At 37.1% G+C, this 24,330-nt stretch overlaps 1 protein-coding gene across 2 annotated transcripts; it reads left to right on the top strand.

Moving 5' to 3' along the window:
* Window positions 1-1,634: 1,634 nt before the first annotated feature.
* On the top strand, window positions 1,635-23,757 carry LOC126811933 (alanine racemase). 2 transcript variants are annotated; one of them, XM_050537994.2, is made up of 8 exons: window positions 1,635-1,977; window positions 8,353-8,511; window positions 12,455-12,567; window positions 13,911-13,994; window positions 20,007-20,128; window positions 21,108-21,217; window positions 22,266-22,395; window positions 23,188-23,757. In XM_050537994.2, exons 1-8 carry the CDS (start codon window positions 1,860-1,862, stop codon window positions 23,519-23,521), a joined length of 1,170 nt encoding a protein of 389 aa, XP_050393951.2. In that variant the 5' UTR covers window positions 1,635-1,859; the 3' UTR covers window positions 23,522-23,757. The 2 variants fall into 2 exon arrangements, 1 of the variants encoding a protein (XP_050393951.2); XR_008786124.1 differs by lacking the exon at window positions 1,635-1,977 and adding an exon at window positions 2,325-2,676.
* Window positions 23,758-24,330: the final 573 nt, after the last annotated feature.

Genomic DNA, 24,330 nt, shown 5'->3' with positions numbered 1-24,330 from the left:
GAGGGAACAAACGATGTGGTCACTATTTAACAGTTAATTTACAATTTGCTGTAAAAATAATAATTCAAATGTCATTTCTGTTAACATACAGTTCACATAATGCAAATCCTTATACTAGTGATTACGTTGCCCAAATCTCACGAAAAAAGATCTTGATTGTACTAAATTAAGCATCTGATATTTTCGGGAATTTCGGCGCGGCAAAAGTGTATGCAAAAGTGAAATTTACATGACGAAAAGCCAATGGAAAGTTTATTCAAACAATACATTTCTTCTGGCAAGGATGCTAATTCGACAGTACTTAGCCCTGCAATGAATAAATCACCCATTGACAAAGAAAATGACCTTCCCTTGGTGAACGCTGGCCATTCTTGATTTGAGCAAGAGCTCAGAAGGAACGCTAAACTCTTATAGTTAGTCACCGATCAATCCCGAGAGAAGTAAATTTTACTGTATCCCTCCAGTTTATACTGGGTATATATCATAGGCAATGGGGGAAAGGCTCATATCGGCAAACATCCATTATAGCGACCGCTAAAGAATATCCATACACAGAATTCAGCGGACCGCCATGCACCATAAGATTCGCGCTTTGTAAAATGAAATGAAATCGGCTGAATGCCCTACATTTTTGCACCAACTATACTGTCTGAAGACGGGTAGGCTACACACTGTTTTTCCAATTAGAACTGCCACGGTGTGTGCACGGGACCTCAGATTTTCGTACCCGCCGTCGAACGACTAGACGCTGATCCTTTTGTCAGTATACATAGTGCCATGTAGAAACCACGCTAACGGCCCTTCTGCTTGACCCGGAGCCTGCTTTAGGGGGCCCATATCAAGTTTTCATATATATGTATAGGCTATCTGCCTACTAAATGTCGGTTTAATAGAATACCTTGATTAATTAACTTTGCCCGTGCATAATTTTTGTAGCCTACTGTTGTGTTTTACTTTTATATATTGCATGCTGTCGATCCTTTCGATGCAATAAGGGGATCACGTGGCTAAGTGGGTAAGACGCTGGCTCGCTGGCCTGGAGGTCGGGTGTTCGATCCCTGCATTGGCCGAGAAAGTTCATCCAGATTTTCCGGCGTGGTTTTCCTTGTCAGTGATGCAGGACGGAGGGCCTGACAAGGACAGCTGTCTAGTCGTTCGGATGGGACGGAAAACCGAGGTCCCGTGTACACATTGGCGTGCACGTAAAAGATCCCTTGGCAGTTGGAATTCGATATAAGAGTATAGGCCGTAGCGCCGCTGCCCGGGCAAAATTTCCCTCATAGCACACTGCATATGGCGTATGTCCGTCTTCATTAGCCCAGCCGTTATGAGCAGAACAGTAGGACGTTAAACCATATTTCATTTCATTTCGATGCAATCAAATTATAAATAAAATACTCTATAGCCGTACACAGACATCGACAACTATAATATTTTGGACCATAATTTCCTGTAGAATTAGCTATATAGGCTATACTGGAAATGCCCCACATTTAAAATAATAACGCGCAAAGTAACTCTGTATTTCTGTGATGTTTTTGAGATGGGTGTCAATGACATGGCCTATATGGCTCATATTTGTACAAACGGTTTAGTTAGGAACCTAATATTTACTAACTGATAAGATACTTCGGTGGTGTTCGGCGGTCATCGGTTGTGTTCGGGGGCAATTCGAGGCATCCGCCATAGATATAACTAAGATTATGTTGGTCTCAAAATGAATGTCGATGAAAGATCTAATCCATTTCGGCTGGTTTCCATAGAAGCGTGTTAGTCTCGTTCTGGTTGTCTTGGCCTTCGGCCACTGAAATTACGATCGATATTTTAATGCCATTTATTTAGTGTTTCTGTGGGCCTAAATGGATGGAATACAGAAAGAATTTGAGTTAGCCGGTCGTTCGTCTTATTTGAGAATAGATCTGGATACCATATTACACAATATAAATACGTTGAGAGAGTTTTGTAGTAAAACAACAGGTAGGGTTATTTTTAGCTTTTCTGGCTTATCAATCCTTGACTACCAATAACCATGGCATGGCTTAACCTACAGTAAGAAGTATTCTAAGTTTAGTGTTACTGTTAATTCTTGAACTGAGAAGCCAGACAAGACAGCAGAAACATTCTCCGTCCCCTGTGATTGGATGATAGAGTCAAAGCAGATTGAGCAGTGACAGCAAGTTATGCACGCAAAGCCCGTACATTGATTGAACATCAGTCGGCACTATTTTATTGTTGCTGGTGCCAAAAACGGAATCGCAGTTTTTGACACGGGGCTATAGTGGTTACGTTATAAGCCAATAGTAGTTGCGCAGTTCTTCGTTGTTTCATATAGGTCAACTGCAATTTGTTTTGCAATTTGTCCATACATGGAAGATTTATAATTATAAGCAAATATTGGAAATGTGTGATTAGCTAATTTTGGCTACGGTATATATAATTATAAAGCAATTGATGCTACTACCCCAAATCAACTATCTAGTCAGTAAAGCTTCTTTTTGGTCGTTTTCAAGTTTTGATGTTTTCTGTGGCAACTAATAAAAACTTGCCGCGTAATTTCTGTGACTGGCCCACTACACCACTGCTTGCATGATTTGATACCTTATTATAGACCAGGGTTTCCCAAAGCGTGTTCCTGAAATGCCTACAGGTCACCAGTACCCAAAATATAATTAATAGGTACACGGTACAATTTTTGTTGTTTTTGTAATTATATTTTTGATATGAATAAGTTCTCTATTTCCCCACAATTTGTGATTGATTCTTAAAACATTGGGGTTCCATGTTTTTAAAATAATGTTAACTCCATCAATACGGCAAAAACATTGGTTCGGGAGCTAAGGTGGGTTTTGTTCAACATGGAAGATACTGAAGATTTGGGGTGCTAGTGGTGTATGGCTCGATTAGGAGACCCCAGAAACCCAATTCTTAAGTTGCGCCAGTGGTGGATGTGGGGAGGAGCCACCCACAGTACTCCCTAAACTTGGTTTATTCAACATGGAATTTAAGGTGCAAGTTCCACTTCAATGGAAATAGTTAAAGAATAAGGGGATATGTTGAAATTTCAGTCAAATCACTTCATTCTGAGCAGAGTTATAGCCGTTTGAAGTACAATGTAGTCTTGATTGCCATTGCTACAGTTGTTATGATAATAAACAAAATCTCAATTATCCATTTTTATACGCCAACATTTTCATGATGTTGCCCCTGTCTGTCCGTCCACAATTTGTTTGTGGACAGTATACAGGTCACAATTTTTATCCGATTTCGACGAAACTTGAAATATAGATCTATCTCCCAAGATCTCGGACCCTTTTGATATTTGTGCATTTCAGACCATAACTTCGTGGATTATGACCCCTGATTGTACGAAAAATCATGTTTTTTGCTTGTGGACACTCTAGAGGTCACAATTTTCGTTTGATTTTGATGAAACTTGAAATGCATGTTTACAACCCAAAGATCTTGGTTCCTTTTGATACTCGCGCATATCGGATCATAACTTCCTGAATTGTGGCCCTTGATTGTACGAAAAATCGTGTGTTTAGCTTGAGGTGCCTCTATATGTCGAAATTTTTATCCAATTTAAAAAAGCATTTGAATATATCACCGTTACACCCTAATGATGGTTAAGTTTGAATTTCGTCAAAATTGGACTGAAACTGCCAGACAAAATGGATGCCTCTTATACGCAAATAGTGTAAAATATGGTATATCAAGGATGTGGATCCTCTACAGGCAACAATTTTTATCCGATTTTGATGAAACTTTAAATTTATGTTTATATCACATAGACCTTGGTTTCTTTCGATAATCGCGCATATCCGAACGTAACTTCCTTGATTATGGAAATGAAATGAAATGAAATGGAGTTTAACGTCCTACTGTTCTGCTCCTAACCTGGGCTAATGAAGACGGGCATACGTCATATAGTGTGCTATGAAAGAAATTTTGCCTTGGCAGCGGCGCTACGGCCTACTCTTATATTGAATTCCAACTGCCAAGGGATCTTTTACGTGCACGCCATTGTGTACACGAGACCTTGGTTTTTCGTACCATTCGAACGACTAGACAACTTTCCTTGTCAGGCCTCCATCCTGTATCACAGACAAGGGGAAACCATGCCGGAAAATCTGACTGAACTTTCTTGGCCAATGCAGGGATCGAACGCCCGACCTCCAGGCTAGCGAGCCAGCGTCTTGCCCACTTAGCCACTTGATCCCCTCCTTGATTATGGGCCCTGATTGTTCGAAAAATCACATTTTTAGCTTGAGGACCCACTAGAAGTCACAATTTGTATTCAATTTTAAAAACCGTTTAATATATCACCTTTAAAACATCAATTTCGTAAAAATCTGACCGAAACTACCAAACAAAAAGGGCGCAAACAGTGTAAAAGTATGTAATACCAAAGTTGTGGACACTCTAGAAGTCAAAATTGTTATCTAATTTTGATGAAACAAGAAATGTATGTTTATATCCAAAGATCAACGTTCCTTTTGATATTTGTGCATATTAGACTGTAACTTCCTGGATTATGGCTCCTGATTGTACGAAAAATCCTGTTTTTAGCTTGTGGAACCTCTATGAGGTCACAATTTTATCCAATTTTAAGAAACGTTAAAATTTATCACCTTTACATCCTAATGACGGTTGAGTTCCAATTCGTGAAAATCGGACCAAAAGTATGTCACAATTGTTATCAGATTTTGATGAAACTTAAATTATGTCCCAAAGATCTTGGTTACTTTCGCTATTTGCACAGATCAGACCGTAACTTCCTGGATTACGGCCCCTGATTGTTTTTTAGTTTGTGGATTCTCAAGAGGTCACAATTTTTTATACGCCCACATTTTCATGTGGACATATATTGTCGTTGCCCCAGTCCGTCCGGATGTCCGTCCATCCACAATTTGTTTGTGGACTCTCTACAGGTCACAATTCTTGTCCGATTTTTACGAAACTTGAAATATAGGTTTATCCCCAAAAGATCTCGGCTGCTTTCGATATTGGCATGTATCGGATCGAAACTTCATGGATTATGGTCCCTGTTTGTACGAAAAATCACGTTTTTAGCTTGTGGACCCTATAGAGGTCACAATTTTTATCCGATTTTGTTGAAACTTGAAATGTAAGTTTATAACCCAAAAATCTCGGTTCCTGTCGATATTCGCGCATATCGGACTGTAACTTCCTGAATTATGGCCCCTGATTGTACGAAAAATCGCGTTTTTAGCTTGTGGACCCTATAGAGGTCATAATTTTTATCCGATTTAAAAAAACGTATTATTATATCACCAATACACCCTAAGGACGACTGAGTTTGGATTTCGTGAAAATCGGCCCAAAATTGACAGACAAAATGGCTGCCGTTCGTTCTCAAATAGCGTAAAAATATGGTATATCAAGGTTGTGGACCCTATAGAGGTCACAATTTTTATCCGATTTTGTTGAAACTTGAAATGTAAGTTTATAAACCAAAGATCTCGGTTCATTTCGATATTCGCGCATATCGGACCGTAACTTCCTGAATTATTGTCCCTGATTGTACGAAAAATCACGTTTTTAGCTTGTGGAACCAATAGAGGTCATAATTTTTACCCGATTTAAAAAAAACGTATTATTATTTCACCGTTACACCCTAAAAACAGCTGAGGTCGAATTTCATGAAAATCGGACCAAAATGAACAGACAAAATGGCCGCCGTTCGTTCTCAAATAGCGTAAAAATATGGTATATCAAGGTTGTGGACCCTATAGAGATCACAATTTTTATCCGATTTTGTTGAAACTTGAAATGTAATTTTATAACCCAAAGTTCTCGGTTCCTTTCGATATTCGCGCATATAGGACCTTAACTTCCTGAATTATGGTCCCTGATTGTACGAAGAATCGCGTTTTTAGCTTGTGGACCCTAAAGGTCATAATTTTTATCCGATTTCAAAAAACGTATTATTATGTCACCGTTACACCCTAAGGACGACTGAGTTCGAATTTCGTGAAAATTGGCCCAAAATTGACAGACAAAATGGCCGCCGTTCGTTCTCAAATAGCGTAAAAATATGCTTGTGGACCGTATAGAGGTCACAGTTTTGATCCGATTTTGATGAAACTTGAAATACATATTTATAACCCAAAGATCTTGGTTCCTTTCGATATACGCACATTTTGGATCATAACTTCCTGAATTATGGCCCTCGCGTTTTTAGGATGTGATCCCTTTAGATGTCACAATTTTTATCCGATTTTAAAAAACGTTTGAAAATATATCTCTGTCAAACTCTTATGATGGTTGAGTCCGATTTTCGTACAAATCGGACCAAAACTGCCGGACAAAATGGCTGCCCCTCGTACGCAAATATTGTAAATATATTGTATATCAAGGTTTTGGACCCTCTAGAGAGTGGACACAATTTTGATCCGATTTTGATGTAACTTGAAATACATGTTTATAGCCCTAAGATGTTGGTTCCTTTCAATATTCATGCATATCGGATTGTAACTTCCTGAATTATGGCCCTTGATTGTACGAAAAAATCACTTCTTTTTTTGAGCTTGTTCTCTGTCCATCTCTTTCAAAATGTGGGCGTATCTTGCATGGCAACCGCTTGTTATTCGATTTTAAAAACCCACCATTCCACCATACTGGAGGTTGGATTTGAATTGCTGGAAAATCGAAACGAAACTGCCTAACAAAATGGGAGCTCTTTGTACGCAAATTGTGTAAAAGTATGTAATACGAAGGTTGTGGACCCTCTATAGGTCACAATTTTTATCCGATTTTTAATGAAACTTAAAATATATATTTATATCCCAAAGATCTCAGTCCCTTTCAATATTTGCACATTTCATACCATAACTTCCTGGATTATGGCCCCTGATTGTACGAAAAATCGCTTTTGTGTTTAGCTTGTTCTCTTTCCCTTTATCACGTGTAAAATGTGGGCGTATCTTGGCTGGCAACAGCTGGTTTAATTAAATTATTAATTGGCAATCATGTTTATATCGTTTAAAATCAAAACTATGTGATGGTCTAGAGTACCGGTATTGATTATAGGCTTGGGATGTCAATAAAGGTCTAATTAATGATTTATATAACATTTGAGGCCAAACGAAAGATCTGCATCAGACAGATTTAGCTCTTACATGATGCATCTTTAAGTGCTCTAAAAATTGCATTATTTTAGTCAGTTAGTTTAATGCCAAATTGAAAATATTTTCTCAAGACTTGTGAAAATATTAATAAATGTTGTTACCTTAACCATAAACCTTACATGCCCTTGCCCCTTGCTTCATGTTTCATGAAAAGTTAAACGTATGTAAGTGTCACAGTGTCCTCTATTTATTTTGGTATTAAGTTGGATGACATCTTGTTTACACAGATGTTGATTGTGGGTTTACATCATAACAATAATATGTGATTTTTGTCCCCCGCCTTTCGAAGAAAGCAGGGGACTATTAAAATGGGTTCGTCCGTCTGTCTGTCTGTCTGTCCGTCTGTCTGTCCGTCTGTCTGTCCGTCCGTCTGTCTGTCCGTCACACTTTTTGGGACACAATAACTCTCTTCCTAATTGAGCTAGAATGTTCAAACTTGGTGTATGTGTTTATTAGGTCAATGCCTTGATGGAGTTCGAAGATGAGCATTTTCCGCTTAGGGTAAGCAGAGATAAGCAATTTGATTGGTTGATGCTTTGGGACACGATAACTCTCTTCCTAATTGGGCTAGAATGTTCAAACTTGGTGTATGTGTTGATTAGGTCAATGCCTTGATGGAGTTCGAAGATGAGCATTTTCCGCTTAGGGTAAGCAGAGATAAGCAATTTGATTGGTTGATGCTTTGGGACACGATAACTTTAGTTCTAATTAAGTGAGATTGATGAAACTTGGTGTATAGTTTCATTACAGTAATACCTTGACTAAGTTTGATAATGAGCATTTTCTGCTCAGGGTAAGCAGAGCGATACGCAATTTGATTGGTCGAGACTTTGGAACTCAATAACGCTCCTTCTAATTGAGGTAGAATGTTCAAACTTGGTGTAGCCGTTCATTAGGTGAATGCCTTGATAGAGTTCGATGATGAACATTGTTTGCTTATGGTAAACAGAGATAAGCAATCTGATTGGTTGATGCTTTGGGACATGATAACTTTAATTCTAATTAAGTGAGAGTGATGACTGCATGCTTTGGGACAAGATAATCGTGATTCTATCAGATAGAGAATGATGAAACTTAGTGTATAGTTTGATTGCTCGATACTTTTGAAAAAAATAAATGTGCGATTAATTAATATGTCATCTATTTATTTTGGGATTTCAGCGGGGGACATCAGCCTCACTGTTGGCTTGTTAATATTTAGATGTGATAGCTGTAATTAAAGCCAATGCTTATGGCCATGGAAGTTTGGAAATAGCACGATACCTGGAAGCTAATGGAATATCACACTTTGCCGTTGCCACAGCTTGGGAGGGGGCTCAGTTGAGGCAATATGGTGTGACAGGATATATACAGATTCTAGGTGAGTATTGTCAATTAAAACTAATAGAATTTTATCAAGTTTTTGTCTCAAATTGGAATTATTTAAAATATTAATGTAATGAAATCAATCCATGTTCAAAACTAAATGAAATGGGGTTTAGTGTCCTACTGTTCTGCTCAGACTGGGCTAATGAAGACGGGCATACACCTTTAAGTGTGCTTTGAGGGAAATTTTGCCCGGACAGCAGCACTATGGCCTACTCTTATGTCAAATTTCAATTGCCATCTTTTACATGCACGCCAATGTATGCGCGGGACTTCGATTTTTCATCCCATCCAAGCGACTTGTCAGGTCCTCAGTCCTGCACTATTGACAAGGGGAAACCATGCCGGAAAATCCCGATGAACTTACTCGCCCAACACTAGCAGCGAACCCGCAACCTCCAGGCTAGTGGGCCAGCGTCTTACTCACTTAGCCACCGTAGATCCTGTACAAAACTAAGAAGGAAAATATAAAGATTTGAAAGATATGCAATTCCTAGAAATCTGAAAATGCACAAAAAATGATCATTTGAATTAAATTGAATTGAATTTGAATAATGACTAAGAATATTCTAATAGTAAAATCGATGTAAAATATTTTCTATAATGAAGACGGACTATTCTTGTAAAACTGAAATAGGCGATGCTTTGTCAAATTTCAAAATATTTTAATCGGACTCCAATTAAAAAATCAGAGGTTTTGAAATTGTATTATAATTTTTCATTAATTATAACTAATTCATTTCTATTTATTTTATAAAATTCTATTACTACCTTTCTAACAGACCAGATAGGAATAACTGTGCTACAAAACTACACTCAAAGCCATTAAAAATGCAATGCCAAATTTAAAGTTTATTTACTGCAAAAACTTTTAACAAATGTACATAACAATTGACAAAATGGAGATAACAAGCATCTGTGGATAATTTCATAAAAGAATTCACTACAAATGCACAAAACCGAAACTTCAGAGAACCATGAAATGCAGGGGTCAGCTGAAGTCAATATCGGGTATGTCCACCCTTAGCTCTTACACATGCCTGAAGTCACCATGGCATGGACTTGCACAGATGTCTCACTACATGCTGTGGGGTTGTTTGTCAATGATTTTGGAGTGCCTGTGTCAACTCGGCAACATTTCGTGGTGGCACGGCTTGAGTTTGAACCCGTCGTCCAAGTTCATCCCAAAGGTGTTCGATCGGGTTGGTAAGGTTGACGGCAGCGAAACCCAAGAGCAGCCAGACGCCTTTGGACTGTTTATGGGATGATCTGACGTTACCATGTTCCAACAGTTCCCCTGGCAGTATCTGTAGCTGACTGGAACCTGTTGCGCAGATGCTCTAGTCGGATGTTGCGATCTTAAGCAGCGGTTGTTACAGGTGGCACTCCAGGTCGGGGTTGATCGGCAACTCTTCCAGTGGCGTGGAAGCGTTGTCTGCGATGAATGTTGAAATTTTAATCTGTATTTAAATGTCAAAACGTGTGACATGGGACTGCTTAAAATCGTGAAAAAAGACAAGTGTTGCGTTTGCAGGAACAAAGTTCATTACCGAGAACTGATATTGGGTTCAAACCCAGAACTCCACAAAAAGAGACCCATCACTAGTTTCACCTATGTGCCATGCCCATAAGATAGGAAAGTCCAAGTAAACGTTTACCAGAAATATTTCACAAATTAGGCATTGCATTTTTAATGGCTTTGAGTATAAGATGATGACAATACAGTGATATTTCAAGCTCCAACAATAAATCCAAATGTCATTATCATTATGTAATTAAACATTACTCCACAGGACATCAGTAATTTATTAATTATTTATCCATTATTTCTTCCTATTATATGGAATTAAATTGCAGTTGTATGTAATATTATTTTTGGGTATATATTTATATATATTGGGTATATATTTATATATATTGGGTATATATACTATTCAAAAAAAGTAGGGGATATTTGATTTTGGGGGCATAATACTAAAATATGCAAATGACTACGAAAAAAGTCACTATAGAACCTAACAGAAGAAACATTTCCAGTTACATGTGACGCCCAAACGCACCAATAGCTACCGCATGGAATGCAGGTGATGCTTGGGATCATCATGGGGGTCCAACCCAAGATTTGCACGACTCTGACTTTGAATGTTACAGTCATTGTGGCATTGAATTCCAGGGTGGAAACATCAGTTTAATTGTTTTAGTGACCAGAAAACAAATTTTGATATGCGTCGGCTTACCCAAAATGAAAGGTTACGTGCCCTTGGCATGCTACAGATCGGCACAACACAGGCGGTTGTGGCGCGGACGATGAATGTTTCTCAGTCTGTCATAAGTCATAAGCAGGCTATGGTCCAGATACCGTGATACACAATCTGTACAGGACAGACCACGCTCAGGTCGACCAAGGGCGACAACTCAAGCCCAGGATCGATTTATCCGTACCTTGGCCTTGAGAAAACGTGTCATCACAGCAAATCAGATCAGCGCTCGTCTTCAAACAGACACTGGTGTGAGAGTGAGTGGCCAGCCGATTCGGAATCGACTGCATAGGGGTCACCTTCGCGCCCGACGTCCTCGCGTGATCCCTTGTTTGAGAGATCATCACATTCAGGCAAGACGTCGTTGGTGTAGGGATCGTCAACACTGGGATAATCGACGCTGGAGCAATGTGATGTTTTCAGATGAGTCAAGGTTCACTGTTGATTTTTTGGACAGACGTAGGAGGGTGTGGCGTCGTCGAAACGAGCGCTTCCAAGACGTTAACGTCATCAGACATGATCGATTTGGGGGTGGTTCTGTTATGGTGTGGGGAGGCATCACTGTTGCTGGAAGAACAGCTTTACATGTTGTTGCAGGGCGTGTTACAAGCCAGTACTACCGGGACAACATCTTGGCAGTCCATGTTGTGCCGTTCGCACGACGTCATGGCCGCCGTTTCATCTTCCAGGATGACAACGCAAGATGTCACAGGGCCAGGATCGTTACAGGTTACCTCCAACAACAGAACATCACCACATTACCTTGGCCAGCACTGAGTCCCGACATCTCCCCAATCGAGCATGTCTGGGACATGCTTGGACAGAGGTTACGTCAACGTCAACAACGTCCTGCCAATGTCCAAGAACTTGCTGCTGCGTTGCAACAGGAATGGGACAATCTGGACCAAAATGACCTTAGACGTCTCATTAGGAGTATGCCACGTCGGATCAATGCTTGTTTGGCAAACAGAGGAGGATTTACCTGTTACTGACTTGGTTGTGATGCTGTGGTAACTTTGCTGTTTGACCCCGGGTATCATTTTACCCTTATAATGGTCAGTCTGTGCCTTACTTAGTCTAACGATCATTTGGAATAAATCGATGAATGTGAACTTCATTTCATTTTGTCATTTGTTTCTTCGTCAGTTTCATTAGGTGACTTTAATAACACTTAAAAATCAAATATCCCCTACTTTTTTTGAATAGTATATTTATTATATTTTATTTCTATGTACTTATATTTTTGGGACACATGAAATGAAACGGAGTCTACCATCCTACTTTTCGGCCCCAATTGGGCTAATGGAGACAAGGCCAACAGGTGCTATGAGACAAATTTTGTCCAGACAGTGGGTGATGGTCTACTCTTATGTTGAATTCCAACTGTCAAGGGTTCTGTTATGTGCATGCCAATGAGTACACAGTACCTCTGTGTCCTTGCCATCTGAACAAGGGAAAAACATGCTGGAAAATCATGATTAACTTTCTCGGCCCACACCACCAGGATTGAAACCAGGACGTCCAGGTTAGCGAACCATCATCTTAATCATTGAGCCACTGCGGCTCCTGGCTATATATATATATATATATATGTAGGTAATTGTGTATTGTTATATTTTGAGGGTTTATTATACAATGTTGTAGTTTATGTTTTATATACTGTATATATATATATTATAGGAAGCTGTATTAAAGAAGATATATACACAACTTGTAAGTTTAATCTAACTCCTACAATATGTACGGCAGAGTTTCTACAAGCATGGTCAGATTGGTACCTAAACCAAAACAAGGTAATATTATTTTTGCAATTTTACAGGGCCATTTTATTTACCTGCTCATTGTTGTTCAAAGATATGATCCCTCAGGATTAAATAACTTGTCATTTCCAAACATAAACTTATTGTTCAATCTTTTGGAAAAGTTAAATTAAGTTAAAAGACTGAAAGTCATAAGTAAATACAGAATATTTAAGATAAATTATATTCTGTCAAATGTGGCTCAGTGAATATGGAGCTGGCTTACTAACCAGGAGGCCAAGAAAGTTCCTTGTTGGAGGGTCTGGCGTTGCAGACTGGAACGACCTATTATCAATCGAAGCAGACAAGGCGGTTACTCAAACAGCCAATGAAAATACTTGATTTAGACAGACTGACGTGAAGTCAAATCTCATATACAAAACTGGCGAGGTTTTGAATCCCCGGTTGTACGTGACAAGGAGTAGAGTTGCCTGTCCAACCTCGTGGGTTTTCTCCGGGTCCTCCGGTTTCCTCCCACTGCTAAAGACCCCTACGCGCAAGCAAATTATTGAAAGAAAATTGAACCATGTGTTAGGATAACGTTGCCAATATTATTTCAGCAGTTCAAAATACATATTTTAGTTTTACAATTTACAATTGTGTTAAAATACAGACTACACTTTTCAATAATACAAAATACAGTATAATAGTTATTTGCACATTACACTTCTCCATTCTGCATTTTGCATAATAGAACTTAGCATATTAGAACAGATACCTTATGTGGGATCTACGATGAATCTCATTTGCTTATGGAAAAAGTCTGGGCTAGAACGGAAATTAATAATTGATGCGATCAATCTACAAGGTCAAGGTCAGAAGAAGGGGCTGAGTTCAAGCTAGCATACAATAAGTCACCATGCAATATAGTTGATAATCAGTTTGATGCTTGATACTTTTGAAAAAGATAAATGTGCAATTAATTACTACATGTATGTGTCATCTATTTATTTCGGGATTTCGGCGGGGACATCAGCCTCACTGTTGGCTTGTTTACCATTGTTTTATTCCTTATATTGTAAATTATTACATCAATACTTGATTGCTTGTTTATGTCAACACTTGATCGCGCCATGTGATAAGAAGTATTTTCATATAAATATGTCATTGTACTTGATACATTAGTCTTTTAGGTCTATCTGACTTAGTAGCATTAGGTACTAGTCAGTTATCCTGTAAGTGTATGTAGATAATTATTATTATAAGTTTCAATTGGTATTGATTTGAAGAACCATTCCAGACTCGTGTAATATCTGACAGACCTCGGTCACAGTATGTTTAATTAGCCATGCCGGTATAAAATAGACTTAATATGATGCACCTTTTCTGTTGATCAGAGTACTGGTTCGGTAGTGATAAAATTTGATACTGGTATGGGTAGAAATGGATGTCAACAAACAGAATTAAACAGTTTAATTCAGGTAGGGGCATCCGCATAACAATAATTATAATTATTATAATCTGTTGTATATAATTGTTGTTTGGCAGTGATTTAGCTTGGGGTCTGAAAGTGTGGAATGTCAGATTAAAGATACAGATTTTAAGATGTTTAATATTCAATACTGGTTAGAAATTGAGCACACAGATTAAGTGAACAATACAATTAAATACTTAATGTTCTCTTAACATACGAGAGCCACAATACAATACAAAGTGGTAATAGAGGCGAAAATAACACATTTGACCAAACCAAATTTAAAATATTAAATTTTCACATTGTACCGGCCATTTTTTCAAAATGACTGCCAAATTTGGCAATAAAATGGCATCGTCGTAAGAAATGACTTTTACTATGTCTTTTATATGGGTTTTGATGTCTCTGGATTTAAACATGAATTTTGAAAATCCAACTTGGTAGAAATTCAAAATGGCAGATTTTAAATTAATTGTTATTTTTATACGCTCACATTTTCATGTGGACCTATATTGTTGTCGCCCCTGTCCGTCCGTCCACAATAGTTTGTGAACACTCTACAGGTCACAATTTTTATATGATTTCAATGAAACTTGAAATATAGGTTTATCACCTTAAGATCTCAGTAGGTTTCGATATTGGCATGTATCGGACTGTAACTTCATGGATTATGGCCCCTGATTGTATGAAAAATCACGTTTTTGACTTGTGAGCACTGTAGAGGTCACAATTTTTATCCGATTTGGTTTAAACTTGAAATGTATGTTTATAACCCACAGATCTCGGTTCCTTTCGATATTCACGCATATCGAACCATAACTTCCTGAATTATGGCCCCTGACTGTACGAAAAATCTCGTTTTTAGCTTGTGGACCCTATAGAGGTCACAATTTTTAACCGATTTAAAAAAACGTTTGAATATATCACCGTTACACCCTAAGGACTGAAACTGACAGGCAAAATGGCTGCCCCTCGTTCGCAAATAGTGTCAAAATATTGTGTATCGGGGTTGTGGACCCTCAGGAGGTCACAATGTTCATCTGATTTTGATGAAATTTGAAATGCATGTTTATAACCCAAATATCTTAATTCCTGTTGATTTTCGTACATATCGGACCATAACTTCCTGAATTATGGCCCCTGATTGTACGAAAAATCGTGTTTTTAGCTTGTGGACACTATAGAGGTCACAATTTTTATCCGTTTTAAAAAAAATGTTTGAATATATCACTGTTACACCCTAAGGATGGTTGAGTTCGAATGTCGTAAAAATCGGACCAAAACTGCTGGACAAAATGGCCGCCCTTCGTATGCAAATACATGTAGTGTAAACATCTGGCATATCAAAGGCCATAATTTTGATCCGATTTTGATGAAACTTGAAATGCAAGTTTATATCCAAAGATCTCAGTTTCTTTCAATATTCGCGCATATCGAATCGTAACTTCCTGAATTATGGCCTCTGATTGTACGAAAAATCGCGTTTTTAGGTCACAATTTTTTTCCAATTTTAAAAACCGTTTAAATACTCAACCATTCCACCATAATGAAGGTTGAATTCGAATTTCGGGAAATCGAAATAAACTGCCCGACAAAATGGCCGCTCTTTGTACGCAAATTGTGTAGAAGTGTGTAATACCAAGGTTGTGGACCCTCTAGAGGTCACAATTTTTATCTGATTTTGATGAAACTTAAAACATATCTTTATATCCCAAAGATCTCAGTCCCTTTTGATATTTGCACATTTCAGGCCATAACTTTCTGAATTATTGCCCTTGATTGTACAAAAAATCGCGTTTATTTTTAGCTTGTTCTCTATCCATCTCCTGTAAAATGTGGGCGTATCCTGCCTGGCAGCAGCTGGTTCCCGTTTGGATACGACTTGTAACATGTCTTTCACATTTTGAATGTCATTTCTTTGAATTCTGATCTGAAAAAATTAATTTTGAAATCCAAAATGGCCACTAGAATGAAGTCCAAAATGGCAGATTTTTGATTAATTATCATTTTTTCCGTTTTATATGACTTGTAACTTTTAATAGCCCAGATGGTATAAATTTAAAACGGCTATCAAAATAAAATTGATACTGTCTTCACGTGCGTTAAAAGTTGTTTCGATACATCTAGTTGTTAAGAATTTGAGCCCTAATATTAGGTCAGAAATGGTTATGCGATCCATGTTTACAGCACTTGTGGTATCATTTCCAGGGATGGACTGGTTAATGTTCTTGCATAGTTTAGGGTCCCCTGTTAGTCATAAATTTACGTTGTTTTTGATGAATTGTTAAGAATGCCACACGTAAAATATGTGCATAAGCTAGAAACACCATGTTATACCATAGAAAGTACCATTTACATACTGTTTTTCAAAAAGATTTCGGCCGCGTTTGGAGAGAACCCCACTTCCCCATAGTGTGGGATCAGGATCCCTATATACCGGAAATCAGCGCATGGTATAATCCCCACAACATTTAAACAACATTTAAATATGGCCTACCACTTGTTGTAGAACTTTCCCCTCAAACTAAAAATAAGTTATTTATTGGAATTTTTGATGAAACGGAAAGGTTTGTTCGGCATAGGAATTAGCTTACAAGGGACAAATACAATTTATAGAACCAGATATTTGATGTTAGTGAACCCATTTGTTTCCAGGACACCCGTTTCACACAAAATATTATTTTCTATTCAGGTGGACCTTCCGTATAATAATCTATCTGCATTAAAGTTTATGAAAATACACATTTAAACAACATTTAAATATGGTCTATGACATGTAGTCACTCCTTTCAACCTAAAAATGAATTGTTTATTGGAATTTTTGATTAAACATAAACTTTATTGTAGCTGTAAAATACTAATATACCAGTTGTTAATTTGTAACATGTTTAACACTATATCATTCTACGCAAATTAACAATAAATTGTCCAGTTAATTTTTCTAATAGGTCTACTATGGAATATGGAAATTTGCAACACGTTTTAACACAATATCTTTCTATCTTTCTACATGATCTAACAATAAATTATTCATTGGATAAAACAGACACATAACTATGAAATAATATGCAAATAATTATTGTATATGGTGTATTTTTACTGATAATTAAAGTAATCAAATAATGTGGGAATTTGAAACACGTTTTAACATCCTATCTTTCAACTCCCATTTCAAGGATGGACTGAATAAAGGAGTATGGTAATTTCAAGGGTCCCTAAACTAGTTAATGTTCTTGCGTAGTCATGAATTTTACGTAGTTTTTGATGAATTGTTAAGATGTATGCATAAGCTAAAAACACAAGGATATACTCTAGAAAGCACCATTTACAGTCAGTTTTTTTCAAAAGAAATTTCGAGTCTGGTTGGAGAGAACCCTGTCGTTCCCCTCACAGAGCAAAGATCAGCCTGTCCCTGGCATCATATATGTGTTGTCTAGTGTCCATTGCTGGCGAAAAACAGTATTACCGTGGCAATTGCAAGAACTTATCGTGAAATGAATAAAAGACAGAAATGAACCTGTGTTTACAATCGGTCTAGAATCTAGATGATACCAGAGACGGACTGGGGGTCGAAAGGCTCCTGAACCTGGCTTCGCAAGGGGATCGCACTCTATGGGGGTCCGTTGTGGTTCTCTTCTCCCCAGTGCAAAATTTCTTTTGAAAAACTGACTGCAAAATCATGTTTTCTATGGCATGACCTGATGTTTTTAGCTTATGCACAAATTTGATGTGTGAAAAATCTTATCGGAAATTAATTTTTGAACCCCAAATTGAATTAAGTAACCCTGAAAACGTTATTTTACAAGCAATATTCACAACAACAAAAATCGCAAATTTGGATTGTCGTTTTTAATTTACACCATCTTGGCTAGGTTTTTTGGTAGAAACTGAACTCAACAACCTTAAAACCCTTACATAAGATATATTACAAGCCATATCAAACGGAAACAAATGACGATTAAATACAATTCAGCCATTTTGGATTTCTGCTGAACTTATGGATTCTCGAAATTGATTTTTGAGATCAGAATTGAACCCAGTGACATCGACAACTACATAAATGACATGCTACAAGTCACATCCATCTGGAAAAAATGACAGTTGACTTAAAATCGGGGGGGTTGGATGGCCAAATGGTTAGCACGCGCGGGCTGTATCATACGGTCTGTCATTGAGTCAACTGGCGGTGTTTCGATTCCCCGGTTGTACGTGACAAGGAGTAGGGTTGCCTGTCCAACCTCGTGGGTTTTCTCCGGGTCCTCCAGTTTCCTCCCACTGCTAAAGACCCCTACGCGCAAACGAATTATTGAAATAAAATTGAACCATTTGTTAGTCCCGAAATGACCTAGTTTGTGTCGAGTGATTGTTAAACCCCATCTCTCTCTCTCTCTGACATAAAATCCGCCATTTTTGAGCCCATTTTGAATTGCTGCCATGTTGGATTTTCGAAATTTATCTTTAAATTCAGAGACATCGAAAACCATATAAAAGACACAATAAAGGTGATATCTTACGATATTTTCGCTGGTGATATGAAGACAATACTATTTTATTACGATTAATTAAAATTCTGCTATTTTGGATTTCATTTTGGCAGCAATTTAGAATTTCTACCATCATGGATTCTCTAAAATCATATTCAACAGGAATACATGACGATTAACTTAAAATCCATCTTTTTGGATTCCGTTTTGGCTGCCATTTTGAATTGGTATCAAGATGGATTTTTGAAATTATCTTTAAATTCAGTGACATCGAAAACCATATAAAAGACACAGTAAAAGTCACATCTTCTAAGATTCGTGCTGTTTATACAGGGAAAAAGCCTGTCTACTACCAAATTTGGCAGCCAACCGTCCATGTGAAAAATACATTTCTTGTTTTTTTCTTCAAATTTGTTTTTTAAGCACATTTCGCCTCCATAGTTACTTTTTGTTTGAAGAATTTAAAAAAAAAAGAGTGGTTATTCTCCTACCATTAAACACACTGGTTACGAGATATCGCTCTCCAAAACTTTCTGAAGACTGTCATATTGACTTCTGTTAATTATGTTATTTCAGCCGAATTTGAGTATGACGTTGTCTGACATACATATAATTGAACCACACTGCATTGGTTTCTCTTGCAATTTGTTTTGGGTAAAACATAATCCCTCCCCGGCTATCAGTGGAGGTCTGAATATATCAAACATGTTTGATTCAGGCGAATCATTCGGCCGAATGACAGTGGACACACTAGGCGAATTTCGACACCGAAGAATTTGACAAACAATTCGAACGAATCATTCGGTTAGTGTGTCCACCGCTTAAGTGAACAATACAATGAATACTTTATGTTCTCTTAACATATGGGTGGCTCAGTGAGGTCAGTGGAAGTCCCTTGCTCAATCCGTTTGTTGACCGAGAAAGTTCATCAGGATTTTCCAGCGTGGTTCCCCCCTGTCAGTGATGCAGGACGAGGGGCCTCACAAAGGACAATGTATAGTCGTCCGGATGGGAAAAAATCAAGGTCCTGTGTACACATTGTTATGCATGCAAATGAACCACTGACAGTTGGAATTCGATATAAGAGTAGGCCAAGAGTAGGGCAAAAATTTTCCTAATAGCATACTGTATGCCTGTCTTTATTAGTCCAGTCGTTGCAGAACAGGACATTACACCCCATTAAATAAAATGAAATGAACAGGTTTTTTTAACATTCTACTTTTTTTTACTAACCAGATTAATGAAGACAGGGGCAAATGTAGCATTTCCTCCTGCTCTTCATCCAATTCCAACTGTGGATTATTTTTTAAGTAAATGCCAATTCATCCCATCCGATTGACTAATAGCATTTGACTCGTCAGACCCTCCATACAGCACCAGACTTAAAAACACCTGAGGAACCTTTCTCCTTGTTAGTGATCCAACACCATACTCACTGAGCCACTGTGGCTCCCCCATAATTAATTGAATAGTCTACACTAAAACACGAGAATTCAGTGAATAAAATGGTCACATGATATATATTCCTGTTACAGAAATGTGATGATTTGAAGATACCTGTTCATAGTGTTATGACACATTTTAGCCAGGCCTGGGATGATCCTAAATTTACTCAACAACAATTAGATACATTTCTTACAGCTACTAAAGACTTACGGTAATTCCTAAGCTTTATACTCATCTATTTATATTAATTCTCTCCCCTGCCCCTCCCCCTTAGTACTGCAAGTTTTCTTTACTGTTTGGTCTACAATAGAAGAAGAGTGTTGCATTTAATATTTTTTGCCAGAATTTGGGGGTGGAATGATTAGAAAGTAAACATATGATTTTAAAAAATTCCTATGCAAAAATGACAATGCAATCTGTAGATTCCTTTGACTGGATGTAGAAAAAAATTGGTTAAGCCAAAGAATGGTATGGATTTTAAGATTTAAGTCAATGGGGGAAAGGATTACTAGTCGGAGTCCAAAATAACAAAATGTATTATTCCCCTTTAGTCTTCAAATGTTTGTTTGATTTCATCTTTGTGAATTGACTGCCTTTTTTAAAATCTGAACAACTCCTATACAATAATACAAATATTAATTACGTATTGTTTTCATAAATATTAAATTTTTATTTATTTTTTTGGGGGGGGGGGGGGGGGGGTAGTTTGCAGCCATAGCTGTGCATATTGGATTTTACAAAAAACCTTCAAATCGATATTCAACCGCCATTTTGATTTTGATTTTTGAAAATTTTGTTTTGTTTTGAACCTACTCCAAATGGCAACAATTCATGCTGTAACATGATTGTTGACGGGAGAAGGCGTGACCTGACGTACCGAAACATATCAGTACTCCTCTGGAGTTCAAGTCTTTATTTTATTTAAATATTTTTTTTATATAAATAGCTTTACCTATCAATATGCGAACCTCAATGTACGAGAAATTTAAGATGGAATATCTCCCTTTAGTCTTCAAGTTGGAGCATGCATATTGAAGGTTTTTAGTGAGTCTATCAAGAAGCTTCCAATTACTGGGTATTTACATTATAAAATATCACTATGTCAAGCAATTATATTTTTATGTTGAAAATTTAGGAAAGCATGAAACCAAACAGATAAATATATTTATTATGATGAACTTGTGTTACAGATGTAGAGGAATTAAACTACATGCAGCTAATTCAGCTGCTATAATACAGGGTTATGGTACAGATTTAGATTTTGTTAGGCCAGGAATCTGTATGTACGGTCTTCCACCAGGTTAAAATCTCTATTTCTTATATACTGCTCTAGTTGTATAGATCTATATGATAAAGATATATAACAAAAGGTCATATATCTAGTAGTGTAGATCTATATGATAAAGATATATAACAACAGGTCATATATCTAGTAGTGTAGATTAAATCTATATGATAAAGATATATAAACAAGAGATCATATTATCTAGTTGTGTAGATCTATATGATAAAGATATATAACAACAGGTCATATTATCTAGTTGTGTAGATCTATATGATAAAGATATATAACAACCGGTCATATATCTAGTTGTGTAGATCTATATGATAAAGATATATATAGATCTATATGATAAAGATATATAACAACAGGTCATATTAGTATACTGCTCAAGTAGTGTGGATCTGTATGATAAACAACTGGACATATTAGTATGAAAAACAAATGTTACTGCTATAGTTGAAGGTCAGTGGCAGTTGAAACTGATTCCAAATTATTGCCAGTTAACAAGTTATATTTATAGCATGGCTTTCATGAGTTAACAGGTTTAAATATCCAGGCCATAGGCCGAGATGTTAAACCTGTTAACGAATGAAGCATGCTATAAATGACTTGTAACATTGACATCTGCTCAACATGCTTGTTGTTATCGCACAGAAAACCCACCACATTTCTCTATATGATTTCTACTAAAACTAGTGTAAACCAGCAAAAGGGTGCAATAACATTGAACATGTCTAGTTATTGCACTGTTAAGCTCCACCGAATCTACTAGAGGGAAAACAATCTGTTTATTCAACGAAAAGAACAAAGAAGATTTCCCGCCCATGTTACAATTAAAGATATTTTGATTTCTGTAAGGGAATTTTTTTTAACTTGTTGTCAACTTGCTTTTAAGTATGACTAGAATGGAATGGGGTTAATGTCTCAGCAACGCAATACTTGTACACTGAAAAAAGGAAGATATATACTACCCCTTCTTGCAAGATCATGTTTTGTTTTATGTGCATGTATTACTTAAAAATAAGGTGTCTTTAATGTTTTGACACTTTTTGTTTTGTTCCAGATCCAAGTAAAGCTACTGTAGAAAAAATCAAATCACTGAATTTAAAACCAGCATTATCATGGTTAGCCAAACCTACATTAGTTAAATTATTACCACCAGGATCTTATGTTGGTTATGATAAAACATACCAGTAAGTAGTTTATAGTTCATTTATATACAAATAAACTTAGCTTGAACAATGCTTCACACTAACATGGTCAAAAAGTTATCTCATAAGTAATATGGGAGCCGTGATAGCATTGTGTGTAAGGCGCTGGCTTGCTAACCTGGAGGTCTGTGATCAATCCCCTTGTTGGCCGATAAAGGAATTTCCAGCATGGTTTCTCCTTTTCAATGGTTCAGGACAGAGGGCCTGGCAAAGACAATGCCTAGTTATTTGGATGGGACAAATACACGTTGCTGTGAATGTGAAAGAACCCTTGACAATTGGATTTTGATATTAAGAGTAGGCAGCAGTGCTGCTGTCCAGGCAAAATTTCCCTTAAAGCACACTGTATGCCTGTCTTCATTATCCCAGTTGGTGCAGAAAAGTAAGATGTTAATTATAAACTCCATTTCATATCCCAAGTATTATATATGTTGGTAATAAAAACAAAGGGTTTGAATGTGTTATTGGATTGATGAATATTGTCTTTTCTCAAGTTTTCTGCACCAGCTATGCTAATGAAGTATTGTTCTATGAGGTAAATTTTGCTCTGACGATATTTAACTTGTTGTCTATGGTATACACAGGACCTCCCTCTTTAGAACCATCTAGAAATGACTAGAAAGGAAAGGACTCAATGTCTCAGCAAGACAATAATTATAAACTGAAAAATGTATGGCGATGTCACACTGGTTTTGATCCTTAAACTGTCCCCAAGGCCCAAACCCATCCTAGAACATATTTGAATAAAGGTATAGCATATGTGAAATTTTTCAGATGTAAGGAAGAAGAAATAATAGGAACATTTAGTATTGGTTATGCTGATGGTTACAGAAGACTTCTTTCATCTGGTGGTGGATATCTGACATCTATTGATGGTAAAAGATTTCCTATAATTGGACGTGTTTCAATGGATGCAATCACTGTTAAACTGGATAACCTTGACTCACAGAAAGTCTATTATGTGATGAAGAATGACTATACTTCGGGACATTCATTAACAAAACTTGCAGATGAGTTGAAGACTATTCCATATGAAATTGCTACAAGTTTAGGTCAGAGATTACCAAGACTTTATGTATCTGATGAAAAATTAACAGTAACAATGTAGTTCTAAAATTTTGAATCTCCAAATAGCTTTAAACCAAAGTGTGGTGAGAGATAAAGGTTAAATCAAAATGTTGCACTGTCTCCCTATTGATTCCTTTTTTAATAATATTCCACTTGTCAGATGTCAAGAGTTAAAATTTATCTACCTCGTAAATATTTGTTGAATTGATGGATTGAAAGGTTGTCACATGCTTGTATCATGTAATGGAATAAAATAGAGAAATATATCTAATTCAACTGTCTTTGTCAATGGTTTAGTAAAAAGAACTACTTGAACACTAAAGGGAGATAACTTTTCTTCTCCAATGGTGTTTATCGGTACCTGTGAATGTTGTTTCTTTTAATAATCTTTCTCTCCCCTGTGGACTTTTATTGACTTTTTTGGCTTGAAATAAAGAAGAAGGCTTGAATTAACATATTTTGTTGAATATCCATGGTTTAGAGGTTGATGGATAACAGAATTAAGAGGTTGGTTGCAGCAGATAGTTACAAAAAATTGAAGTAGCCTACTGTTTCTCAAAATTTCAATGGTCAATCTAATACAAGCTTTGGAACAGAGACCTGGCCAGAAGTTTTCAGCCCAAAGTAATTATGGCTAAAAGTTGTAGCTGGGAAAAGAGAACAAAATTAACATTAAAGTCAATGAGGGAAATTAATTGTGGTCTATCTTCCATTGACCCTGTAACAGGACGGTTTAAGACTATGACCCATTTGTAAAATATCTTCTCCAATGACTCTGTGGAAGGAAGTCTTAACAGTAAACAACCCACTGGTAAACTGTCTACCCAATAAGTTTAAAGACCTTGCCAT

The sequence above is a fragment of the Patella vulgata genome, chromosome 2, assembly GCF_932274485.2.
Source record: "Patella vulgata chromosome 2, xgPatVulg1.2, whole genome shotgun sequence".
NCBI classification, from domain to species: Eukaryota; Metazoa; Mollusca; class Gastropoda; family Patellidae; genus Patella; species Patella vulgata.
The sequence above is the reverse complement of the archived record's forward strand: the minus strand, read 5'-3'. Positions and strand labels throughout refer to the sequence as shown.

Coding starts and splice junctions, on each gene's coding strand:
- LOC126811933 (XM_050537994.2), top strand. CDS start 1,860: ATGGATGGAATACAGAAAGAATTTGAGTTAGCCGGTCGTTCGTCTTAT. Junction 1,978..8,352: donor GTTTTGTAGTAAAACAACAG/GTAGGGTTATTT, acceptor GTTAATATTTAG/ATGTGATAGCTGTAATTAAA. Junction 21,218..22,265: donor TATGTACGGTCTTCCACCAG/GTTAAAATCTCT, acceptor GTTTTGTTCCAG/ATCCAAGTAAAGCTACTGTA.